The sequence below is a fragment of the Perna viridis genome, chromosome 5 (assembly GCF_037379345.1).
Source record: "Perna viridis isolate PV_CMFRI_1.1 ecotype Kerala chromosome 5, ASM3737934v1, whole genome shotgun sequence".
Lineage (NCBI taxonomy): Eukaryota > Metazoa > Mollusca > Bivalvia > Mytilida > Mytilidae > Perna > Perna viridis.
The window spans coordinates 1,397,010-1,422,899 of NC_142449.1; the positions used below are offsets into that span (position 1 = coordinate 1,397,010).

General features: G+C 32.1%; 1 protein-coding gene and 1 long non-coding RNA gene across 7 annotated transcripts; one reads left to right on the top strand and one right to left on the bottom strand.

Annotated features, from left to right (window-relative positions):
* Nucleotides 1-542: 542 nt before the first annotated feature.
* LOC148615542 (uncharacterized) lies at nucleotides 543-25,676 on the bottom strand. Of its 6 annotated transcripts, XM_088581877.1 has the most exons (11): nucleotides 25,625-25,667; nucleotides 22,661-22,758; nucleotides 21,537-21,678; nucleotides 17,306-17,438; nucleotides 10,495-11,876; nucleotides 9,544-9,744; nucleotides 6,867-7,006; nucleotides 3,708-3,787; nucleotides 2,935-3,027; nucleotides 1,419-1,510; nucleotides 543-839 (listed from the first exon to the last, which is right to left on the bottom strand). In XM_088581877.1, the coding sequence occupies exons 5-11, from the start codon at nucleotides 11,857-11,859 to the stop codon at nucleotides 648-650; spliced, it is 2,163 nt and encodes a 720-aa protein (XP_088438003.1). In that variant the 5' UTR covers nucleotides 11,860-11,876; nucleotides 17,306-17,438; nucleotides 21,537-21,678; nucleotides 22,661-22,758; nucleotides 25,625-25,667; the 3' UTR covers nucleotides 543-647. The 6 variants fall into 6 exon arrangements, with proteins under 6 accessions (XP_088438003.1, XP_088438002.1, XP_088438005.1 ...); XM_088581876.1 differs by lacking the exon at nucleotides 21,537-21,678 and having other exon boundaries at nucleotides 25,625-25,669; XM_088581879.1 differs by lacking the exon at nucleotides 17,306-17,438.
* LOC148615543 (uncharacterized) lies at nucleotides 23,924-25,395 on the top strand. The gene is made up of 3 exons (XR_015922006.1): nucleotides 23,924-24,066; nucleotides 24,502-24,613; nucleotides 25,019-25,395. It is a non-coding gene; the product is annotated as an uncharacterized LOC148615543 (long non-coding RNA).
* Nucleotides 25,677-25,890: the final 214 nt, after the last annotated feature.

The following is a 25,890-nucleotide window of genomic DNA, read 5'->3' on the forward strand; positions in this document are numbered from 1 at the left end:
TCCTATGTTCTATTTCTAGTAACGGCTGCCATGTTTTTTGACGGATCAAAATCCCCACATCAGTTCTATGCAGGATACACCAAGGAACACTTGTACCAAGTTTGGTTTCAATTGATCAAATAATGTCAGAGGAGAAGATTTTTGAAAGAAATAACATTAAAAATAGCAAAAATTGTTGAAAAAGGGCAATATCTCCAACATGACTCAACAGTTTAAAAGCCAAATTTGACCAGAGATAGATCTCATCATGCTGACCACTTTTTTGCATGTCAGAATTTAGCTAAACTTACTGGTTTTGGAGATATATGCAAATATCTGCTGTCTGACCTCTATGTTCTACTTTTAGTAATGGCGGCCATGTTTTTCAATGAATAAAAAATCCCCACATCAGTTCTATGCAGGATACCCCAAGAAACATTCATACCAAGTTTGGTTTCACTTTGTGATCTCTGTAAGTATTTTGTATTTAGGTTTCACTTATCGCATTTGTTATATTTCGCCATATTCATTCTTTTTTCTATCATGTGAAAAGAACAACAAAATACAAGAACATTCGTTTAATGGTTTCAATCATATAAGGATAATTATTTATCATGATTATAATGCAAATGAATAATTCAAAATTTAATTTCAAAATTGTTTTGTTCTTAAATCTCCAAGTCAACTGCTCTATTACCAATTCTAGTTGATGGATAATTTTCTCCAGTCTCAAATGCAATTTTTCGTCTTTTTACAAGCGTCATTTCCTCGTACTGATGCTGGCTGAATAAATGCTTTCTAAGATTTGCTCGTAGTTTGCATCTGTAGTTACAGAACTGACAACTGAATGGTTTAATATCCTATTAAATTACATAAAAATTAATGAAAATAAATCATTCCTTTAAAATAACTATTCCAACAGTTAATAAATTAAATATAATTAAAATGATATACTATTTAACAGATATTAAGTTTATAACTTCTTTCAAGTCTTATATATGACATTAAAAACAGTAAAAGAGTAATTTCAGTCTTAATTTTGAAGTTTTGTTGTGACAGGGCAGAGACCATTTAACAATGAAAGAAAAGGTCTTCTTTTTCCCCCACTTCCATTTCAATCCATATTTGACATCTTAATGAAAAAGTCTTCTTCCCCCTCTTTGATTTCAACCCATATTTGACATCTTATGACCAAGTAGACAGTTCGATGATGCCTACCCTACTTCTGTACCTGGTACAAACTGCAAGTTAGGCAGTTTTGAGTGACATCTATGTTGCTCTCTTGTTTTTGTTTCTGTGTGTGTTCTCTTGGTTAATTTGTGTAATCTGAGGTGTTCTATCTGTTTTACTGATCTTTGTCTCCAGATAACAAATCTTTTAGTTTAATTCCTACCAAGAACAGAAATCTCAATATGAAAACAATATAATGTTAAAGAAACCTTATGCCTGCTTAGTATATGTTCTTCCATTTTACGCTTCTCTGAAGTGGCATAACTGCATCCTTCATATGTACATTTTATGTGTTTCTCACCTAGAAATAAAAACATTATAATATAAATGGAAATAAAACATACTCCTGAAACCAGTCTACATATGACATCAAAACAATTTGGACTCAAATTTCACATGTTAAGACCATAAGATTATGGTAGTATTTTTGTGGCATAGCATCAAGCTGTGTCAAGTAGGAAGTAAATCAAATGAAAACATTCATGTCTGACAAAATTCTGACAGAAAGAAAATTGCAGTTAGATTGATTTTGCTTTAATGGCAGATATTTCATGCATTTCAAAATAAAAACTGACAAATCGTATGGAACCTGCTTTGTACTAGACTGACATGCTGAACCCAATCTTTATTGTCCTAGCTCACAGAAACAACACAACACAGGTAAGCATGCCAACCCACTTATACATTATCCTAACTCTGAGCCAACCAGGCGACACTCTATCGCCGTAAATACCACCAGTTTCAAACAGATACATGTATATGTACATATACTTTACTATTGAATTTATTGCCCAGAAACAAGAAAATGTTTGTTTTAGGCCGTCCATTTTTGGCCCTTGATTCCAGCATGGATACAATTATCACCCACAAAATCAATCTTATGTTTTTGATGGTATGGAACCTGGTGATACAATTTACACAGGGATCACTATAAATAAAATTTCAAAGGTGAGGGAAATCAACTTTAATACATGTGTATGTTCCGTGTTTATAGTCTTTGAAGTATCTATCAAAGTTTTTCGTACATTTTTGAGGTGTGTTAATTTGATTTTATGGTCTATGCTTATATTTTCTTCAAAAGAAAAAAAAACCCTGTAATTTCCTACTCAATATTTACATGTATTTGGTTATAAATATGGTTTTGCTATCAATTTCTAAAAATTAAGGGTGTAGCTCAAAATTCTACAGTGGGGCAGCCCTATCCTGTCTGTGATGTTTCAGAGGAGTTAATCCACAACATGCTTGTCTCATAACTGTAACAAAATTTCATGTACATTTCATAACAATACATCATACCAGATATCAAAAGAAATTATCAAGCAGTTTCTGAGAATTTCATTCATAAAGACTTCTACCAGTATGGTTGAAACATGCTAAAAATAGTCTAAGTCCCATAACTCTTACAAAATTTCTGGAATCAAAATGGTGGTCTACACTTCATAAACATAAACCAAACCAAATATCAACAGTCCATCAAATGGTTTCAGGAAGTTGTGTCAACAAAACCTATCAGATATACGCCTACCATGTTCCACCACTGCTTTGTGGCGAGAGATAATAAATTGAACAGCATAACTTAAAAACATGTGAACCGTACATTACAAAACTGTAACCCCAGCCAAATATTGTGAACAATATAAAGAGAGTATAACACATGTGATGTCAGCAATTAGGTTTAAAATAACAAGCTTTATAATTTAGATGCAAAATTGTATATGATCATACCATGTGTAAATTTTACATGTAAATTGTAATTTTCAGTCATCACAAGTTTGCCACATACTTCACAAGGGGTTCTTGGTACACTTTCTGGGTTCTCTATAAAAAAAATAAATAAAACTTATCAACAGTTTCTAAATTTGGATGGAATTTGTTTTAAGAGAAGGAAACTACAAAACATTCTGATTTCTAATTATAGCAGGCATATGGGTCTTTATAAACCTCAAGTACCGGTGAAGTGAAGTTAAAACCAGTGATTACAGAATATGGAGTCTTCTATTCCTAGACTTCAAAATCAGTTCCAGTATAAAACAAGTCTACTGAAAAAAACAAGTTTCACCTTTGTACTGCTAAAAATATACCCCCACTCGAAGTTGATATTGGAAAGCAATCAAAATTACTTACAAAGTATGCCCCATCTATATACAGCCACACAACAAATTTGAAATCAATTCACATATTAGGAGTGGAGATTTTTGTAATAAAAAATGAACATGTCCAACGAAACAGGAAGCTGATATCACCCAAAATCCCAAGTATACAAAGCCATACATCAATTTTGAAATCAATCCATCCATTGAGAGCTGAGATAACTGTGACAAAGTTCGGACGAAAAAAGGTTCCATGGATGAAGAATGGACAAGGTGATTCCAATCACATACTCCGCAAGTGGGGGTACAATATTAGAATTCTTTTGTAAAAATATCTATTTAAACTACACAGTACAAATCATGTATCATGCAATAACAACAGTAACATAAAATTATTTTATAACAAACCTTGTCGCTGATGGATTAGTTCATGCCTTTTCATACGATGTCCATACAATGTTCTATAATCACACTTAGAGCAACACAATCTGTCAAAAGTACAACATTATTGCCAAACATAAACCTTAATGCAGTTTTAGCTGCTTTTAACATGACACAAATTTTTATGCTATGTATACATTGACTGAAGTTATGGAGATGCTGCAAACCATATTCACTGCAATCAAAAGGAGCCAAGCTGCTTGAAGAGGAAACTATGGGGTAAATTTCAATTTTCTGCTTAACAGAAGTTGACATCCTACAGGCAACAACAAAAATTATTTACAACATAAAACTCATTCAAATGAAGGTGAAGCAGGAATTTTCAATATAATTCAAATGCATTTGAAAAATCAGTTAGGCAAAATTAAAAAAAAGATGTGTGTTTCCTATGTACCCTATATTTGCACAGAGACGTAACAAGATAAACACATATATTGTATATTTGGCCTGCACATCTGACAGCAGCCCAAATTACTTGCAATCTATGCTTTGTCACTATAAACCAAAAAAAAAAAGGAAATCTATTTGATAAATTAATAATCAATGCCAATGTTCTGTGTTGATACCAAAATCTGTGTAACTGATTTCACACTAAAAACATGTTTTCTACAAGTAAGAATAGGAATTCTTAGAAAATTCTGTCATTAAAATTAGTTTTTTCTTGGTTTCATAAGATCTATCTATCTAAAAAATATTAAATTTCAAATGCTTTCAGCAGGCAATAAGTTGAAATTACATGTGCTGGTACATGCATGTGACAACCTAATTAAACGCCAATCTCACATCGCTCCTGGTTTTCTGTTTTGTCATACGCTACATAACAAAAAACTGGGAATAATGCCAGATTGGCTTAAAATTAGAATGATGTATATAACTTTTCATCAAATTTTAAGATCCTGTTTAGATAATTCAGGACTATCATGACTATGAATATTACCACATGTCATCAAACCAAAAGTATTGATTGTCAAAATGACAAATATATATAGTCTTATTTTCTTGCACATAAATAAGTAAGGAATTTTGACATGTTTAAGTTATTTTTTCCTCCTTACCGACTACTCTATCAACCCTGGGATCAAATGTCATAGGGCATCCTCCCAAGTCAGGGTTTAGAGTCCACCCTCGCTCCCTCAAACCCCTGACATCACTCATTCATATTTAGCGGGTATCGTTCAGCGCCATCTAGTGAGTTACTTAAATTTTACCCGGATCCAAAATCCAATCAAATCACTCGTAATAGAAACTCTTCGATATAACCTACAAAATGGCTACACATAATGTCATTTTTTTTCAGTAAAGGCTCTAAACAGAATCTACAGTTATCATTTTTGCTCATATAGCATTATTTGTGACATCATATAACTTTCAGTTACTATATCAGATCGTCCATTACCTCGTATTATTGTTTACCTTTCCACAGACATTTTATGTTAAATCGATTTTCATTGGTGCTTTGCACCCGGAGAAGCAACCAATCGGAATTGGCTGGATGATACCCACTAAATATGAATGAGTAATGTCAGGGGTTTGAGGAAGCGAGGGTGGACTCAAAACCCTGACTTGGGAGGATGGTCATAGGGGTACTGCTTTGTTTCTGAAAAGTAATATATTTGTTTATACCAGTTTCCAGCCCTGTAATTTACTTAAACATTTTAAAAAACAAGACTTTAGGTTCCATTCAGTAGATAGGTCACTGCTAATATTTTATGACAATTTGTGGAAATACTGGAAAAACTGTGAGGAAAAGTAAGCAGGCATTTTTCTGCTCTGGGGTGTGAGTACATATTTATCATTTATCATCAACTCTAAGGAACATTCAGACCAAGTTTGGTTCTAATTAGTCAAGTAGTGGCAGAGGAGAAGAGTTTGAAAAATTGTTAATGACAATGGACAGACAACGACATCCATGGACAGACAACAACCACGACGGACAACAATGATAAAGGACGCCAAGTGATGGCAATGGTTCACATGGCTTTAAGGAATATTCATACCAAGTTTGGTTTTAATTGGTCAAGTAGTTTCAGAGGAGAATATGTTTTAAATAAATTGTAAACAAAAACGACAGACAACAGACTATGATAAATGCCAAGTGATGGCAATAACTGACATGGCCTTCGGCACTAAATACCAAACTTTTCAAGCAGGGGTATAATAAATTAATTAACTCTGTTACACCCTCAATTGAAGAGGAGTTGATTTAAGGTTGCAGATTTTCATAATTGATAATGCAAATAATAACAATTTGGCCGTGTTTGACAGCATGATGGATCATGGAAGAAGTCTGAGCAGGGGATTTCAAAAAAGTTTTATGAAGTCTTAGGAGATTAAACTCCCACAAAATTTGAAGAATCAAAATTTCTTATTACCGGTTATATACATAACTACATATCAATATATATTGTGTCCATACCAAGTTTTGTGAAATTATGTTCAATAGTTTGAATGGAGAATATAATGACAAAACAATTCAGTAGTGCATTTCAGGAAACTAAGTTCCAACAATTTTTGTGAAGTTCTGTTCAATAGCTGGGAGAGCAGCTGGGATGATGAGAAGCTTCAGTAATGTACTTAACTAAATTAAGTTCAATGGGCCAAAACTCCCACAAAAATTTAGGAATTAATATTTCTTGGTAATATGCTCATCTATATATTGCATCCTTACTACACATGTAATTGCCATGACAAAGAGGATGGACAGAATGTCAGACGGACATGTCAAAGCCATTATACCGTATGTAACTTTATTGTGTGTGGTACAAAAATAAATACTTAAATTTTGATAAAATGTTTGACACAAGATAAAATTTTGACCAGACTTGAAATGGTAAAAGACTACATCAACAGAAGTTCCGGAAGCATTTAAGAGGTGTGAAGATTGGAAAAATCTTCTTTTTTTAATAAAGTGGCATAACTTAAAAATGTAAAAACAAAAATTTTTGAAATTGGTGGAACCTTAGTGTTTTTAAAAATAACATGCAGTGTGAATTGCAAATGGAATAAGAGACATGTAGTCAGAAGAATGGACAGCAATATCATGAATACATAATAACACAAGCATTAAAAGATAGGCCTATAAAAGCCATATATTAACTACACTTTGTGGCATGTTATGATACTTACAAACGTTGTTCACAACCCTCAGGGATCTGTTTATGAACTTGCAAGATATGTTCTTCTAAAAATTGTTCACTTTTAAATCTTGCTGTGCATAAATGACACATGTTATTTTTCTCTCGCTTCGTATGTGTTCTTGAATGGGCCTGAAAATTGAAAAAAGAATGGATATGGTGAAATGCAACAAATGAACCAGTCAAGTCAATATAAATGCACATAAAAGAAGTATGTTCTGATTACCAAACAAAATGTAGTAGAAATTTGATGTCCATCATCAATGAAAATGCTGATAGGTATTTTGTAAAGGCTGAAGTACAATATACAGATAAACTAATAGACAAAAATCAATAACCAGTCCTAAAGCAAAAAACAAAAAAACAAAGAAAACTTTTATTCTTTCTTCACATCAGAATGAAATGAAAGACATCACCATAATTCTGCTGTACAAAAATGACAAGAGTTTTGAGACTATCCAAAGTGGAAACTAGCAAAAATTGTAAGGAAGAAAGTTACCTCCTACAAATACTGTGAAATGGGTAATTTTTGTACCATTTTTTTCCATGGTTTTTACCATCAATCTGCTTTCATGAAGTTTCAAATTCACTATCATTACTCAAATCCTGTTATGATTTTTTTTTTTATACTTTATGTGAATATTGAATTTCAAAATCCTAATCGAGATTAAAAAAAAAAACCATTAAACTAATTTTTTAAGCTTTCCCAAACTAGAAGTAAACAAGAGGCTTCCAGGAGCCTGAATCGCCCACCTGGTTGAATTTTGCCTTTCAAAGGTAATAAATGTAACAAAAGTTGTCGAACAATTTTGACACAAGAAGTCTTTGGTAGGGCTTATCATAAGGATCATTCCAACAATTGAAAGTTTCTTTTAATCTATCATAAGTTTTCAAGATATTGACTGAAAACTATTAAAAAAAAGTCATTTTTCCCAACGGTTTTGGAGATATATGTGAAAAACTACTGTCCGACCACTATGTTCTAATTTTAGTAACAGCTGCCATGTTTTTCGACAATCAAAAATCCTCACATCAGTTCTATGCAAGATACCCCAAGGAACATTTATACCAAGTTTGGTTCTAATCAGTCAAGTAGTTTCAGAGAAGAAGAGTTTTGTATAATTGTTAACGACGACAACAGACGACGAAGACGACAGACACCAAGTGATAGTAAAAATAGACATCTAAAATCGCATGCCCCCATTATCCTTCCTAAAATACATTTGGTAAAAATAAAAACAAAGTTGTCAAACAGGAAATTAATGTTGCTGAAGCCGGAAATGGAAGCTAACAATATGGCAAACCTATATGAAGTTTCTACAACAAAACCAATTCCTGCCTTTCCTTTGTGGTACGGCACCTTGTGGTAAAATTTCATTGAGATCTATGAATTAAAACACAAGTCACTGCCAAGAAACCAATTATCCACAATAAAGACACCAACATCACCAACAACAGCTATAAATATTTTTCCAAGTTGTATAAAAAGAGGCTCCCAGGAGCCTGAATCGCTCAACTTGTTAAATTTTATCTTTCAATGGCAATAAATTTAACAAGAAGTTTACTTATAATTTTGACTCAAGAAGACTTTGGTAGGACTTATCATAAGGATCAACACATGGCTTAACAGATAAAAATTGAAATTTGACCACAGATAGATCTCATCATGCTGAACACTTTTACCCTGAGTCAGAATTTGGCTAAACCTAACAGTTTTGGAGATATATAATTGCAAATCTACAGTCTGACCCCTATGTTTTATTTTTAGTAATGGCGGCCATGTTTTTTGACAGATCAAAAATCTAAACATAATTTTTGTGCACAATACCCCAAGGACATTCATTCAAAGTTTGGTTCCAGTTGGTCAAATAGTGTCAGAAGATTTTTGAAAGAAATAGCATTAAAAATAGCAAAAAAAAACGTCGAAAAAGGACAATAACTCCTAAATGGCTTAACAGATTAAAATGAAAATTTGAACACGGATAGATCTAATCATGTTGAACACTTTAACCCGGTCAGAATTTGCTAAACTTAATGGTTTTGGAGATATATGTGAAAAACTGCAGTCTGACCCTCCCCCCCTTCTATTTTTAGTTACGGTGGCTATTTTGTTTTTTTTTTAATCAAAAATCTGAACATAACTTTTGTGCAAGGTATACCAAGAAACATTCGTACTAAGTTTGATTCCAATTGGTCAAGTAGGGTCAGAGGAGGAGATTTATGAAAGAAATAACATAAAAAATAGCAAAAAAATGTAGAAAAAGGGCAGTAACTCCTAAATGGGTAAACAGATTAAAATGAAAATTGGACCAGATAGATCTCATCATGCTGAACACTTTTACCCTGTCAGAATTTGGCTTAACCTAATGGTTTTTGAGATGTATGTGAAAAACTACTGTCTGACCCCTATGTTCTAGTTTCAGTAATGGCTGCCATGTGTTTTGACAGATCAAAAATCTAAACACAACTTTTGTGCAAGATACCCTAAGGAACATCTGCGCAAAGTTTCATTTAATTCCTCTCAGTAGTTTCAGAGAAGATTTTTGAAAAAATTGTTAACGGAAGACTACAACAACAGATTGCAGGAAAATAAAGTTCAAGGTGGTTCAAGTAATAAAGCTGTAGAGAATTATAGCGAAGCTAAAACTTACAATTAAGCAATTATTTACCTGTAGACGTAATTTTGATACAAATAATTTTCCACAAATGTCACAGGTAAAGGTTCCTTCTTTCTCATGAGAGAGCAGATGTTCCTTGATATTTCGTCCACTTCTAAACTTTTTATTGCAGTATTGACAGGCCACTTTCTCATCATGGGTTTTCAGATGACCTTTCCACAAATCCTTTCTTAATGTGATGTAGTGGCAACCCTATAATATAATTATTTCACTTCATGCAATTATGCTAAACATATTATAATTTGTCATACTTTGTATTATTCCCAAAAATTATTTTTACCTAAAGTGCACAAAGCCTTAAATATGTAATGCAGTAAGAACGCAACATTTAAAAATATAGATCTAATAACTTCTACACAAGAACCTAGTAAGTACATTTACCAATGCAGCTGTTTTCTCACTTACTTAGTAAGTACACTTGAGAATGTTACAGGTTTTAAGATGTTGTGTAATGTTACATGCTTTCAACTTACTAGCTAAGTACATTTGAGAATGTTATAGTTTTTCTATATGTTGTGTAATGCCATATTATTCAACTTTCTTGGTAAATACACTTGAGTATGTTAAAGTGTAATGCCATGTGCTTTCAACTCACATGTTAAGTATACACTGAAGTATGTAAAAGTTTTCTAGCTGTTGTATAATGCTATGTGCTTTTTCAACTTACTTGGTAAGTATACACTTGAGTATGTTGTAGTTTTCTAGAAATTCCGTAATGCCATGTGCTTTTAACTTACTGGGTAGGTACACTTGAGTATGTTACAGTTTTCTAGATGTTCTGTAATGCCATGTGCTTTTAACTTACTGGATAGGTACACTTGAGTATGCTATAGTTATCTCGATGTTCTGTAATGCCATGTGCTTTTAACTTACTGGATAGGTACACTTAGAGTATGTTATAGTTCTCCAGACGTTCTGTAATGCTATGTGCTTTTAACTTACTTGGTAGGTACACTTGAGTATGTTATAGTTTTCTAGATGTTCTGTAATGCCATGTGCTTTAAATTTATGCTCCACCATATAAATCCAGTTTTTTTTTTTACATCCACAGATTTCACACTGCTTTAGCTCTTTAGAACTTTTAGGATGGTATAATTTTTTATGTTGACATATACTTTCCAAATCTAAAAACTCTTCTCTACACACAAAACAACTATATGTAGTTATTTTTCCATCCACCTTGGAAGTCAAATTGTCTTTTCTAACAGGTTGTCCATTTTTACGAAAAAATACATCAACTACATTTCTGGTATCCATAGGAATTTTATCGACTATTGACAAGAATTTCTTCTTATTGAAGATGCTTGCCATTACTTTTATATATTTCTTGTTTTGGGAGAGATGTTGAATGTACTTTTGTGTATCTGTTTCCTCCTTGTAAGTATTATTATCAGGACAATTGTCATTCCTGATGTGGTCAATGAAGGGTTCACTGGATGTAAATTCTTGTAAACATTTAGCACACCTGAATACATGACTTTCTTCCTGGGTTGTTTCATGACTTTCTTCCTGGGTCATTTCATGATTTTCTTCCTGGGTCGTTTCATATATTTCTAATCCCAACTGTTTATCATCTACTACCATATTATTACATACATTAATGTTTAAATCATCCACAGTAACTCTCTCTTTTTTGTTCTTGCCTTCGTTCAATTTGTTTTGACACTCATCAGATCTTGAGAAAGAAATACTCGACTTAACATTTAAATCCATTTCATTACATGTGTCTATAATGTCCAATTTCACAGTTATGTCTGATTGCTGGTCTTGTTGGGACTCATTGTCACCAACCTTTATGGACAATTGACAATTGTCTGTATTATGTACATTATTATCCATATAACAGATTAAGTTTTCTGATCTATGGCTGTCTAATCCTTGTGAAGTTACATCCACTTTTCCCTCAGATTCATGAACATTACAATGCCCTTCTTCATTTTTTATCTTTCCAATCCCATAATTATCAGTTAGAGAACTTGCCAAAGTTAATAATTTTAGAGTTTTACAAAGTTGCAAAATTTCATTAAAATCTGACTCGTCAAAAATTAATTCACCAGTATATAAATATTTCAACACAGTATTGACTCCTTTGACAGTGTCAAGTGGACAGCTGTAGTGTCTATATGATGGTAACTCAGTCTCTTCGAAACTGCTGAAATAAGGACAAGTAGCTGCCAGTACAAGTCGATGGGCAGGAACACTTCCATCACGAACAAATATCAATACATCACATAAAATATTTTCTTGTTGGTAATGATAAAGTTTTCTCATAACTTCACTCTCCACTTGATGTTTAATTTCTATCATTATGGTGAACTAGAAATCTACAACAAAAAGTTGTATTTATGGAATTCATGAATGATGATAATATTACCCATGCTACATGCTCAAGGATAAAATTAGAGCACCATTCTTCTGCAATAAAATTTGTTGACTAATAACAATTACATATAGGAGGTTCAATATGACTACATGTATGAAGCATTTTTTATCCAATCAAAATATGCCATCTGTAAAAACACCATACACAAAGTAACAGCCAAATATTAATATTTGAAACACAACAAGTTTCTGCCAAGTTTAAATTAAGAAATAAATCATGGACACTCCATATTATCATTGTTTTACCATGCTTATCAAAACATTCATACTAATTAACAGATAGATAAATTACAGGTGACTTATTTCAGTTCATATTTCAGATAATTATTCCAGTTGTTAAAATCTTTTTATTTTTTTGGCTGTTTCTACTTAATTATTTCTTAAAAAAATCATACATGTACATGTATAGCACACTAGACTATTGAATTATTTTTGTAGTCCAATAACGAAGATATTTCAATCTATCATTCTACTTTATGTAGGAATAATATTACTAGAATTGTTACTAAGTATGAGGTTTTTGTTCAGTTTAATAAAATATTTGTAATTGCTACACAATGTAGGAGATCTGTTTTTGCTGTAAGTGGTTTAAGGACTATACTCTTACACTGTAGAAAGAAATGAATTACAAATGTCTGACACTTGTATAAATAGCAGATTCAAAACTTATGTGCTTTCATAAGTCCATGTGGCCATTCTAGCAGGCATTCCAAAACAATAATGATGACAACAAAATGATTTGACTTATCCAAGAACAACTGGGTCCCATCCATATAAAAGCAACTTGGATGCAAGAGATGAAATAATTACCTTCAGCTACTATGTAAAAGATATAATCTTCTACTGGCACCTCTTCATACAACAAAAAAACATCCGCAAAACAAGAACGTGAAAAATGAACAAAGTCCCATAACTCCCATAAAAATTGACGAATCAAAATGGCAGTTAAGTATAATGATCTACATATGGTGACAAACAATATTACAAAATTGTCAAATTCCGTTCAGCAGTTTCTGAGGAGTTGCGTCCACAATGTATTCCTATTGCGAATAATGTGAAAAATGAAAAAAGTCCCATAACGCCCATAAAAATTGTCGAATCACAATAGCAGTTAAGTATGATCAACTACATATGGTGACAAAAAATCCTACAAAATTTTGGCAAATTCCGTTCTGCGGTTTCTGAGGAGTTGCATCCACAATGTGTTCCTATTGCGAATAATGTGAAAAATGAACAAAGTCCCATAACACCCATAAAAATTGTTGAACCACAATAGCAGTTAAGTATGATCAACTACATATGGTGACAAACAATCCTACAAATTTTGGTCAAATTCCGTTCAGCTGTTTCTGAGGAGTTGCGTCCACAATGTGTTCCAACTGCGAATAAGGTGAAAAATGAAAAAAGTCCCATAACTCCCATAAAAATTGTCAAATCAAAATGGTAGTTAAGTATGGTAAACTACATATGGTGACAAACAATCCTACAAAATTTTGTCAAATTCCGTTCTGCGGTTTCTGAGAAGTTGCATCCACAATGTGTTCCTATTGCGAATAATGTGAAAAATTAACAAAGTCCCATAACTTCCATAAAAATTGACGAATCAAAATGGCAGTTAAGTATAATGATCTACATATGGTGACAAACAATATTACAAAATTTTGTCAAATTCCGTACAGCAGTTTCTGAGGAGTTGCGTCCACAATGTATTCCTATTGCGAATGTGAAAAATGAAAAAAGTCCCATAACGCCCATAAAAACTGTCGAATCACAATAGCAGTTAAGTATGATCAACTACATATGGTGACAAACAATCCTACAAAATTTGGTCAAATTCTGTCCAGTGGTTTCTGAGGAGTTGCATCCACAAGGTGTTCCTATTGCGAATAATGTGAAAAATGAAAAAAGTCCCATAACGCCCATAAAAATTGTCGAATCACAATAGCAGTTAAGTATGATCAACTACATATGGTGACAAACAATCCTACAAAATTTGGTCAAATTCTGTCCAGTGGTTTCTGAGGAGTTGCATCCACAATGTGTTCCTATTGCGAATAATGTGAAAAATGAACAAAATCCAATAAAAATTGTCGAATCAAAATAGCGGTTAAGTATGATCAACTACATATGGTGACAAACAATCCTACAAAATTTTGTCTAATTACGTTCATCCACATTGCAGAGGGGAACCATGAGCAACTCGGACTCCACTATAAACTGGGAGCAAGGACCAGGTGCACCGGTAGGGTAATGTTTATTGATTTCTGAATTTCATTAATATTTTTGTATATAATTTATACATTTCTTAAAATAAAAGTAACACAAATGTTAAAATTTTATTATATTTTTACATATTTTTTTTTTAAATCTGCTGTTTTCCATATAAAAAAAGGTATAGAATGTTCCATTTATCAACTTCACCAATTAATCTCAAGTTATATACCTATAAAAACACCTATTTTTATAATATAAACATCTATTGAAGTATTTTTGTTGGCATTCAAGGAATAGTTAACATATACAATGTTGGCATTTGAGGAAGACACCTACCATGGGTTGGCCATTTATGTTGCATTTTTTCACCCAAAGCAATAGTGAATGGTTAAATAACGACATAAATGGCCAGCTAGTACCAAAACAATAATAAAATGAAGAGAATAAGACTTTTATTTGACTAGTATCTTCATATTTTTAAGTAGACACAGCCTATCTGGTGCACAAAATGTCAGTCGTGTGTTTAGGCCACAGTTTACACTTGAAAAAGTAAAGTTATAATCAATATTAACAATTAAACAATTTTTAAATCACAGAATTATTTTAAAGGGAAATCATAGTGAAAAAAGACAAGTTTTATTGTCTTCCAATTAATGAAAAAATACTAGTTTTTAATTTTTTAGATTTTAAAAAACATAAGTCAATTTAATTTGTTTAAAAGTTTTTTTAAAAAGGTTATGTAATCTCTCAGGGTATTTGTTAAATGAAAAAAGGAGACAAATGTAAAGAAAAATGTTTCTTTTTTTTCATTTTCATGAAATCCCTCTAATAAACTTTGTCAGGTTAGATAATGGAATCTTTGAAAATGTTTTTATTAAATAACACTATAACAATAAAGTTGAAAATGATAGCCGTTTCCGTACGTCCGTTACACCCTTCATTTGGTGCATTAAAGGAGAGTTCGCCAACCTCATTAATTCATATTCACTAATTTGCATATCATTAAGTGTCAAATTGGTTGGCAAATAAACAACTAAATAAACAATTAACAATTTCGTGATTAGAATCCCAATTTTCAAAACTATATAGCTTTGTTATTTTACATCCAATTTTGGTTCTGTGAAATGTTTCATTTACATAAAAGAATTCATATTTTATATGTGAATTTATAACTGTTTTACTAGAAGAATAAATTTGAAACAATATTTATATGTAAACCTCTATTTTCATATAAAATTGTTTTTAAAATTTTATGCTCATATAGTCTAATTACTGAATATTTATTTAAAAACTCCATGGATAAAAAGAGTTTTATTGGCAGTTAAGGGAACCAAAAGAATTTTCCAATTATCTTAAAAACCGACAGTTATGATGATTTAAAGTTGATGCCCCATGCCACTCAATGGATTTTTTGCCAACCAAAACCAAATCACAGGTAAGTGATGACATCACAAAGAACTCTCCTACAAAGCCAGGACATCGTTGCTTCTAGCAGATAATTGAGTTGATAATTCGACTGTCTATCCACAAAGACACTTTAAAAATCCCCCAAAAAATCTTTCGTAACACTATGTTAGCCAATCATTTGCACGATATGAGTAACACCGACGATCAGCTGACTGTTCTTCTACTTGGTTTAATTTTCATTTTCGTGCTAACATATAAACCCAATGCTGTTAGACCCGGTTTGCACTCATATGTGGTATTTATAATACATGACGGGCAGAGGGGTTTCTTAATGCTCTTGGCCATCATTTTGGGTATCTCACGGACGGTGTAAAGCATTGAAGCGTTGGCACAGTCCCCGGTCAAAGTCATGCGCGTGAATGTGGGTCCTGGTTTATTTGGGAAAATCAGTTTTGTGACTACGTTCATGCATTAAATGGATTATCACGTGATTTAATGTCGATCCATGACCTAGTGATCCAATTAGTAATCTGTACGGTGTACAGTCTACAGCATTTGCTGAATCTTTGACCCAGCAAAATACTTCTTGGGATAAAATCAAGTGCATATAAAGCAGAAAGGCAGGTCAACTTAATGGTACACGCCAGTCAACTGATGAGAAATCTCCTAGGCCGAAAAAATAATGTTATGTTTCCGATCACCATTCTAAAATTTTGTTGGGTTGTTAGCTTGGGATTTATTTTTATTTATTTTTTTTAAAATGGAATAAGTCATAGTAACTTAGAATACAATGAACCAAATATGCAAAAAAACTAATAGACCTAGTCCACGGTCTAATCCCTTTTGGGATTCGGCGATCAAGATATTTTTTGTTTTGACGGTGGTGGTCAAAACAAAAAATATTTAATTTAAGCACCGAATCCCAATAGGGATTATCCACAACCAAGAGCACACTCATGGCATGAGTGTTTACAATCGAATCTAAATACAAACAACCAATATTTCTCTCTGTTTTTCCATCTAGGATAGAAAAAAACATCTATGGCTTTATTTTCTACTTTTTTTCTGAAAGACAATCAGCAGACTATATAATATATATATTTTTTTCAAAATAACAAATAAAAACTTTTGGGTAGGGGGTCTGAAGGATGGTCGGTAGGGTGACCGCAAACATAACATATTTTTAGGCCTTATAGGATGGTTTATTTACTACTCCAGCGGTGCTAGAGGTTGTCTGGCAAGCTATTTTGTTGCAAAACACATGGCATTGAGGAATCTGTTGAGTTGGGGTAGTCCAATTAGCTGCGTCATATTCAGCAGCGTCCGTGTTGTCATCCATATTCACTTGGTTTTCGTGTGATGACTTCAGTTATGGTTGATCGATTGTTATGAAATTTTGATATGATTTTACTAACTACTAAAGGAATACTCCTATTTAATTGAGTTTATGGCCCCTAACATTTTCAAATTAGGGCCATCAATGTAACTGACAGATACCACACTATTGGTTTATGTTAATCTAAGAAAACTGAGTCAAGAGTTTTACCAAGCTAACGTATATAAAGTGAAGTGGTCAATCCTTAACATGACATATCAGCTTCAACACATCCATGCAAGTACACCTTTAAGAAAGAAGCATTGTTATATGTATATGACTTGCCGTATGTTTATGGCAAGCCTGATTGTGGAATTTGTTTCCCATTTATTGATGTTGGTAGATATGTAGTATCATGTTTTAATAGATATTTACCAGCATATGCATAATTCAATTATTGATATCAATAAATGGAGGAGTTTTCTAGACAATGCAAACACATTCACGACAAAACGTATGTATGTTCAAATTTTCTCTTCTGGCAATACCAGTCTGTGTCCACACTTGCCTAAAATATAAAAAGAAGATAAGCATTTCTGGTTCCCATTTTATTTTATTTTTTTTTTCCAACTGATCGATTCCTTCAAGTCAAAAATCTGTAAACCAATAAATTAAAAAAATTGTGACCTTACCTAGTCTCTATTAGATACGTGTGTAGTATCTTCCATTTTATAGTCCTGGACTTCTGGTAACTGAATTGAACAGATATTACTTACATATATAGGTAGTCTTCTGAGTGATTTAAACAGCTCTCTAGGTGTAAATGACTACTAACACCCATGTGACCTTTTAAACACAGTCTTTCAAGTCTGAATAGTTGTCAGTTTTGATGACCTTACCCTCTAAATTTTACCTTTCATTGTTCAAAAGATTGCACAGGTATTTTGTGGTATTAAATTAGGACACCATTTTATAATATAAATGTACATGGCAGATGTTCAGTTCAAATTAAATGTCCTGACCATAAAAATTGCTAAGCAATGATTTTCCTACTAGAATTGGTGAAGAGGGGTCCATTGTAACTTGGAAAAAGACCATGAAAATTGTGACTTTGGGAAATAATCTATATATACAGTGTACATGAGGGAAAGGAAATTTTTCACTGTATTTAAAAAAATAAATCTCATCAAAATCCCTTATGAGGACCATTACAGTTTCTATAGTATTGAAATCCATAAGTTGACCTCTGGATGACAAAATGAGCAAAGTGGAGAGGGGATTTTGTACATTTACCAAATCTCCATAATTTCAAGTCACATTTGGAATTTCATGATTGAAATTTGGGAAGCATATTTCTCTTTGGGAATGAGACCAAAATTTGAACCAAAATAAGGGCTGGAAAAATCTCTGATCTTCCATAATCCCATTCTCCTGTGAGAGAAAAAAATCATATTTTTAAGCCAAAACTACCATTCAACACATACTTGAAACAGAAACAAACAAAAGTTCATACAGTAAGTTTAAAACCATGTTGGGCAGGTCACTCACAAAATACCAACATTTTATATAATTTACCTTATATAACACAAGTTAAATGTTAAGTAACATCCTATATACTGACCTGATAGACAGAACATCCTGCAGACAATAATACATGATTGATTTAAATAATGAAAAGAAATAACTCAAACTTGATTCCAATCTTAACTACAGTAAAACCTCTACTAACTGACCACATCAATGCTGTACGCAATATAATGGGTTTTGTATATAAAAAAAGTCTAGTATCACATTGTTATGGCTTAAGTAACATTATTCAATCACATCACATGACTACCCATTGCCACAGCCAGTGTAAACAGACATTAAATTTAATTACAATTTTGCTTGAATTAAAAAGCCAATCAAAGATGTGCAACTTATGAACACATTTTTTAGTACATATATTTACAAGACAACTAGTTAGATTGAGATGCTCTGCCATTGGATTAGCTGTTTAAACTTTAAAGTTACATAAAGCAATAGTTTAATGATTCAACAGATACAGCATCTTGAATAGAAGTGATTCCAATTTCAAAACAAAGCCAGCTTAATTCTCTAGATAGAAATCTGCCCTACATTATTTGTTCTACTACATTACCACTGAACACCTGTGTGATCTTTTGGACACTGCCAATTGTTAAATTTTTATCTACAAAAGTTATTAATTCTACTCCAAGTTTACTACAACCCTTTATTGCCATTATAATTACAATACTGATATACAGGTTTTTGATTGGTTACATCTGGGGAATTTTTAGCTCTATTGCATATATTGTGTACATTTGGAATTGTGCTTTCTTACTTCATAAAAAAGGACAAATTAAGTTGGAACAGCTGTCAATTATGATGCACATACAATCTACCACTGTGCTAGTACGCTACATGTAAGTAATTAACTTGTTTCTGGTTGGATAACATTGTTGATTAAATTTAAATATTCATAATGAGTTAAAAAAAATTAAACGAGAATAGGTATGGTGAATATGTCAAAAAAGACAACTCCACAGGGATGAACATGTCTGCCCAAGGCCACCCATTGGTTTTCAATGAATGACGAGGAAATCCTCACACTACAGGACAGGCCACAACTGGCCCTAAAACATCTTTATACAAAGGTAAAGTGAAATAATTGACCCTATATACTCAAGAAATATAAAAATAAGGTATAATAAATGAAACAATACATACAGTCCAGAGGTTCCACTATATAGATAGCAGATAACTTAATGACAGTTTGTGGAAATAAAGCTATATTGAGACACTAAGTGCGAAATTTTACATTTTTGAAAAACAGCCAGTTTGTGCAGGGAAGAGAACTCAACCCGATGAGGACCTGAATCTTTCCAGATAGCTTAAAGCATACATTTTACATCTCTTTACCTTCACAAGTATTGCATCTAGTTATGTATGAATGCTCTACTATCCACAACCAATATTTCCACCATGTTTCTTTCTTTTAATTTTAAGTTTTACAAAATAAAACCGAGTCAGTTTTGTGTACGAAACAAAGCACCTCAACCCATCTAACAGGCACAAAAAATGTGGCAGGGTTAAAGTACTTAGGCGTGAACACAACCCTCCCCCTTTAAAATCTGGCCATTGTGGAAAATATATTACACAATTAAAAAAAGGTCTGTCCCTTGTTACAAAGACCTACAATAGTATATTGAGTTCAATTAATTAATTGAACTATCTATTAACACTTCTTTTAAAAAAGTATGAGATGCATGTACATTGTTAAAGTGATTCTTTTTCTAAATAAAACATTCTTTTACATCTAAATGTACTGGTAATATTAAGTCATACTTACACTCTTGCAAAATGGCCATATTTTCAACTTACAACCTCCTTTAAGTGGGGAAATGCACGTCTTTCTTATTGTAAAACAATTATAAATTATTTGTTGAAGAAATGCTTGTAAGATGATTTTGAATATACTTTCTCATTAATAGTATCTGCTTTTTCCTATTTTAGGTTATTTGAGATGCCCAAATATGCACCAGTAACATAGATATTTAACAATGATTTGAGTGACTTCAGTGAGTTGTATTTTCTAAATAATACATGATCATTCAGGGACCATCTCACAAATTTTACTACACGACCTTATTTCAATAACATTAACACATTCTTAGAAATTGAAGTTTGCATGTGCACTTACTTCTTTTTTACAAGAAGTTTTATCAAAAACTTAAAATAGACTTTGTTTACCCATTATGAATATTTCAATTTAATTAACTATGTTATCCAATCAGAAACAAGTAAATCACTTGTATATAGAGTACAAGCTATCCAAACACAGTGGTGGATGGTAAGATTTAGAGGTTACGCTAATCACAATTGACAGCTATAGAATTATTAGGGAACTTTAAACATGTATTCTGAGTCAATACAGAAAAATCACTGACCTTCCTGACAATTAAATAATTCATTGGAACAAAACACAAGTAGCTCATCTGGTTAAATTTTTGCCTTTCAAGGGCAATAATTCTATCAAGGAGTCGTCCGACAATTTTGACCCAAATAAGTCTTCGGTAGAACTTATCACAAGGACCAATTCATCAACTGAAAGTTTCTTTCGATTTATCATAGTTTTCAAGACATTGGCTGAAAGCTGCTGACAATACTAGGATACTTTTATATGACTTACTTCAAACCATTTAGGTACCTACTGAATTGAAAATAGTTTACTTTAACCCCGCTACATTTTTTGTGCAGGAATTTCTGGCTTTTGTATGTCTTGCCTCGTTTTCACTTTCAGTTTTCTAAATAATCCTGGAGTATTTAGTGGCAACTATTTCACTGTATCTATGTATAATGTTGTTTATGGGCCAGCTGCAGCCTGCCCAGAACTGGTGGCCTTGTGCTGACATTTTTCATCCCAGTGGAGTTGTTGCGTCTTTGACATATTCACCATATCCACTCTCTTTATACATTTCAAAGAAAAATATTTACCAGGTCTTCAACCAGATTGTCGTGTTTTAGTTGGAGATGACACTTTGAAATACATTCTAAAATGGCTTGCATTCCAAAAATGTGACAAAGGGACTATTGAACATGTTATTTTTTTCCTCTTTTTTATTGTATTTTTTTTCATATACGTGTATATATATAGTTGTTTTACCTCTTTCCAGTGCAATCACAAATCTAGATTTTTTGTAACAAAGAACAGAGGCCTGAGCTTGTGGAAACAAAATATCAGCAATCTGTTAGCCGCTTTTTCTTGAATTTTCGACATGATCTTGTTTCACAGGAGAAGACAAAACCTGAAGACCATTTGTTAAGTAGGTCAGCATTAACAATCATATAATTTTGGACATATTATAGAAGAATATTCAGACTATGTATATAGAAACAAAATATATACATCAATTGTTGTTTTGAATTTTTATCAGCGGGTTAATATTTTGACCGTCAGATTTGGGTTAACCCACTATATTGCTCTTAATAGGTAAAACTTCAATAAAAAATGTAATTTTTGGAGCAAACACAGTAACAATATACAGGAAAATGTTTCCGGAATCAAACTAGGTAGATGTGAGTGATGTGCACGATTTCAACTTGAAAGTTGTTGGGAGCAGTTGAAGGGTGATACTCTGTGGTACTGCTGAATCTCGAATTTTTTGTATGGCACATCATTCTGACACCAACCCAATAAATCAATATCCAAATAAAAAAGAGGAGGGTTGTAGGGTCAGAGGAAATTTCGACTTTTACCAAGACTAACTTGTTAGAGATAGTCAAAATATGGCACTCAAATGCTTATGAAAATGACGTAATCACGTTATCAATACCGCATAATTCGACCCAGACATTACAAACCATGATAATCCATACATATTTCAGATCATGACAATTGGAGAATGCATTTGATAAGGAAAATAAAAATCGTATATCATGACAAATTTCACCATTTTGTAAGTTAATGGTAACAGGGCTAGCAAAAATTATGAAAGGACTTACCCGTAGGTGTTTGAATTCATGTGTTTCTTCAGGAGTGTTTAGGGTTTCATCATCGTCATATTATTCATAATTACTCCTACAACTTAAGAGGTTGGAATTTTGTTCCTCCATACCCCAACCTCTTACTTTCTAGTGCCATATTGAATACCCATCATTCCAACATTCTTTGAAATCAGCAGAATTATTGTAAAATATTTACCATTTAAAACATTTTGTACAGTTTCTTTACCATAACAGTATTAACACAGGAGAAGGTGAATAAATTGAAGAATAACAAACACCTACCTGATTAGAAAATCCAGCAATCATGGAAATCCTTTGAAAAAGCAGTTTAAATGAACTTGTCTTCACATTTGGTTTTTATCTTTTTGAATCTGTAATTCCTGTTGATAAAATTAAGGATTTTAAAATTTGCAAAACAAACATATTAAATTCCCCAATGAATTGCCTTTACCAACTTAAAGTTTGTTTTGTCAAAAAAATATTATGTATTCCATTAAATTAGTGACCTAATTCAAAATGGTTGGTCACTTTAATAACTGTCTTATTACAAATGTTTTCTAGGTATTTAACAAACAATATAGGATTTTTATTGCTTGATTTCTGGAAAGTTAAACTTATTTTATATGAATAAAACAATTAAAATATTTTAAAACATGTTTAGCTAATTCACATTTGCAGCGGCTTTTAACGACATGTCATAGTTACTTCAGGTGACCACCTTCTGAATTTTTACGTAGTAAAAGGGAAGATAACCCAACGGTAAATATCGACTAAATCTGCTGATTCTGCGGGGTCGTGCTTCACGTGGATACTTAAATTGTTATTCATTTGTTATATGCACTAGACAAGGTAAGTTAGTTGTTTCTATTATACTTTATTTATAGTTTATAAGTATTACTTATAATTGTAAACGGTTGACAATCTTTAAATATTTTAAAATTATGATTTTGTGGTAAAAGTGTTTGCCGCATTCATCATGCTTCTTAGCAAATGAAGTAGTGAACTGCACCCATTGGTACTTTTTCTGATGCGATGAAATTGAGTTTTATAGTTAAGAATGATTGAGTTTAAGCGTTATTTTCACATAAATTTGTCATTTTTACAATTATTCATGATATCGGTTATCTCCCTTTGATAAAGTCTTGTTCATATATAATACACATAACTCAACTTATTTTAAATTGCAATACAAGATATATATATTTGTACTGAATATTCAATACAAAAATTTTACTATTTGTGTGTTAGTATTTTATGTAGATTTTCAAACTCATCATTAAAGAAGGGGGTCGTAACCAAAGCTAAGATTTAATTATCTGCCCATCCTATATGAAAGTTTGTGGATAATGCAAAACACCATTACAATAAATGCCAATTACAGTATGACCAAGCTTAGGAAGATAATTTTTCAAATAATTTGCCAAAAAAAAAATAATAATAATAAACAATTATTGAATGCACATAAAAGTAAATTATTAGAAAAAAATAAGCAGTTTATTCTGGATGTTGTCTTCCCCCTAAAATGTGAACTAAAATACTATTTTATAATACAAATCTATAGTGTTCATGTAACACACATTTCATTATGATTTATCTTTTGCAGTATATTTGTACTTTCTGTTAGAAAGAACAGTTAGACCTACCTGCTGCATAGGAATACAAAGTTAACTTTTTCATCTCATTTAATGGTATGTATGGTAGCTTCTATTTTATATTTTGACATTAGCATGGGGCGGATCTATACAATTTGAAAATGTTGGAAGCAAGCTTTGGTTCATCAGAAAAAGGGATGATGCTAGGACATGATTTAATTTGCATAGTGAAAAAGAGGGGTACTAACCCCTTGCACACCCCCAGGTTCGCCACTGAATTAGTTAACTCTATTAAATGATTTGGATTGATATATATTCAAATGCATATTGAAAACAAAATCTTATTTTGGATGCTTGTTAAGATGTACTTTGTTGTAGTAACCTAACTATAAGGAAAGGGTTGTATTTTATTAATTCAGCAGGATCATAAGAATGAAACGTTCATATTCTGTGATTTTACAGAAAATGGCTAGAAGTGGTCTTATTAAAAGATTTTGGATGGAATTTCCAGAAAGTGATTATCAATTGCAGGTTGTCTACTGGAATACCAAAAAAAAAAAGAAGAACATAGCAAATTAGAAAAATATGATATGACTATTGAAGAGTTGAAGGAAGATTTGGAAGAAGGAACCTTAAAATTACTGTAAGTATGAGTTTGTTAATTAATTTATAATTGATTAGTGTGTTTGCTGTAAATCAGAATAGAAAATGTTGATCTTATTTGGCTGCATGTAGGGTATATATTTGAATATTTGTTTATATTTTTTATTTGATGTAGATATATTTTTATGGCAAAATTATAGAACAAAAATAGAAATTGCAAAAAGATAAATAAATGCAATCACACACCAACAAACACACACATATATATATGTATGTGTATATCTTATCATGACGGAAAAATGTCAAGTTAGATGTAACTTGTTTGTAATTTGTGTCAGGAGTTAAATACAGACTATAAGACCCTTGTTGAATACTAAATTAATATGCACCTTAATTTATAAAAGTTCATTTACATTTCCATTTAATATTTTTTGTGTATTTTCAGAGCCTGAATTTGAAATGGACTATAATTTGCTGAACTGTATTCTAACTTGAATTTTAAACTGGAGTTATGCCTCTTTGATAATATTTCCGATTTGACATTTCTGAATTCACTGCTGTGGACCTATATTTAGACATTAGAGTTTCTTTTTGTTTATACTGTCCAATGGTTACCTGTGCAGTAGAAGTTGTAGGTGAAGGTCATATAAATTGAATTTAACAGAGAAAGAGGATTTCCGAGTAGATTGTTTTTTTCCTTAAGTCCCTACATCATAACATGTCACAATTACATGCTAGGGGTAAGGATGGCAACAAGTCTGAAAATGACTTGCCAGACAATCCCTAGCACTGCTAGAGTAATTCATAATTAGAATGGTACTGTATCACTCCTATCATAATACTTCTTGACTTACAGTATTTTGACCCCCCCGAATTTTGGTTAACCCACTATTGACATTGTTGTTCTTAGCACTTTTCTAACTATGTTTCTTTAGTGCTTGTGCAATTGATTGGAAAATAATAGAGTGCAGAGTCTATGGATTAAATCATATTCACAATTAGCATGGTACTGTATCACTCATATCATAACCCAAATACTGCTTGTATTTACCTGAAGCTGATAAAACGCAACAACAAATAGTCGCTCATATCAATGAAAATAATTATTCAACATACTACCGACAAGATACAGCTTTTGTACAGAGAACAGCAACGGACCAAAATAAATAATAGCAGACAAATCATTGTAGTTTTAAATCGTATAGATGATTATTTAGAATATAATCGTTATTCATCTCTCCAATTTTTAATCATCAACAAATTCTTTTTTTTTTAATTCAAAATTGTATGAGCAAAGATATACTGCAGAATGGGTAA

Bases quoted from the DNA above. Each gene is read 5' to 3' on its own strand.
- LOC148615542 (XM_088581875.1), bottom strand. From the start codon at position 11,859: ATGATAGAAATTAAACATCAAGTGGAGAGTGAAGTTATGAGAAAACTT. The intron at 7,007-9,543 runs GTAAATAATTGC...TTCAATTTTCAG, and splicing joins TATCAAAATTACGTCTACAG to GCCCATTCAAGAACACATAC. The intron at 3,788-6,866 runs GTAAGTATCATA...TACTTTTGACAG, and splicing joins GAGGGTTGTGAACAACGTTT to ATTGTGTTGCTCTAAGTGTG.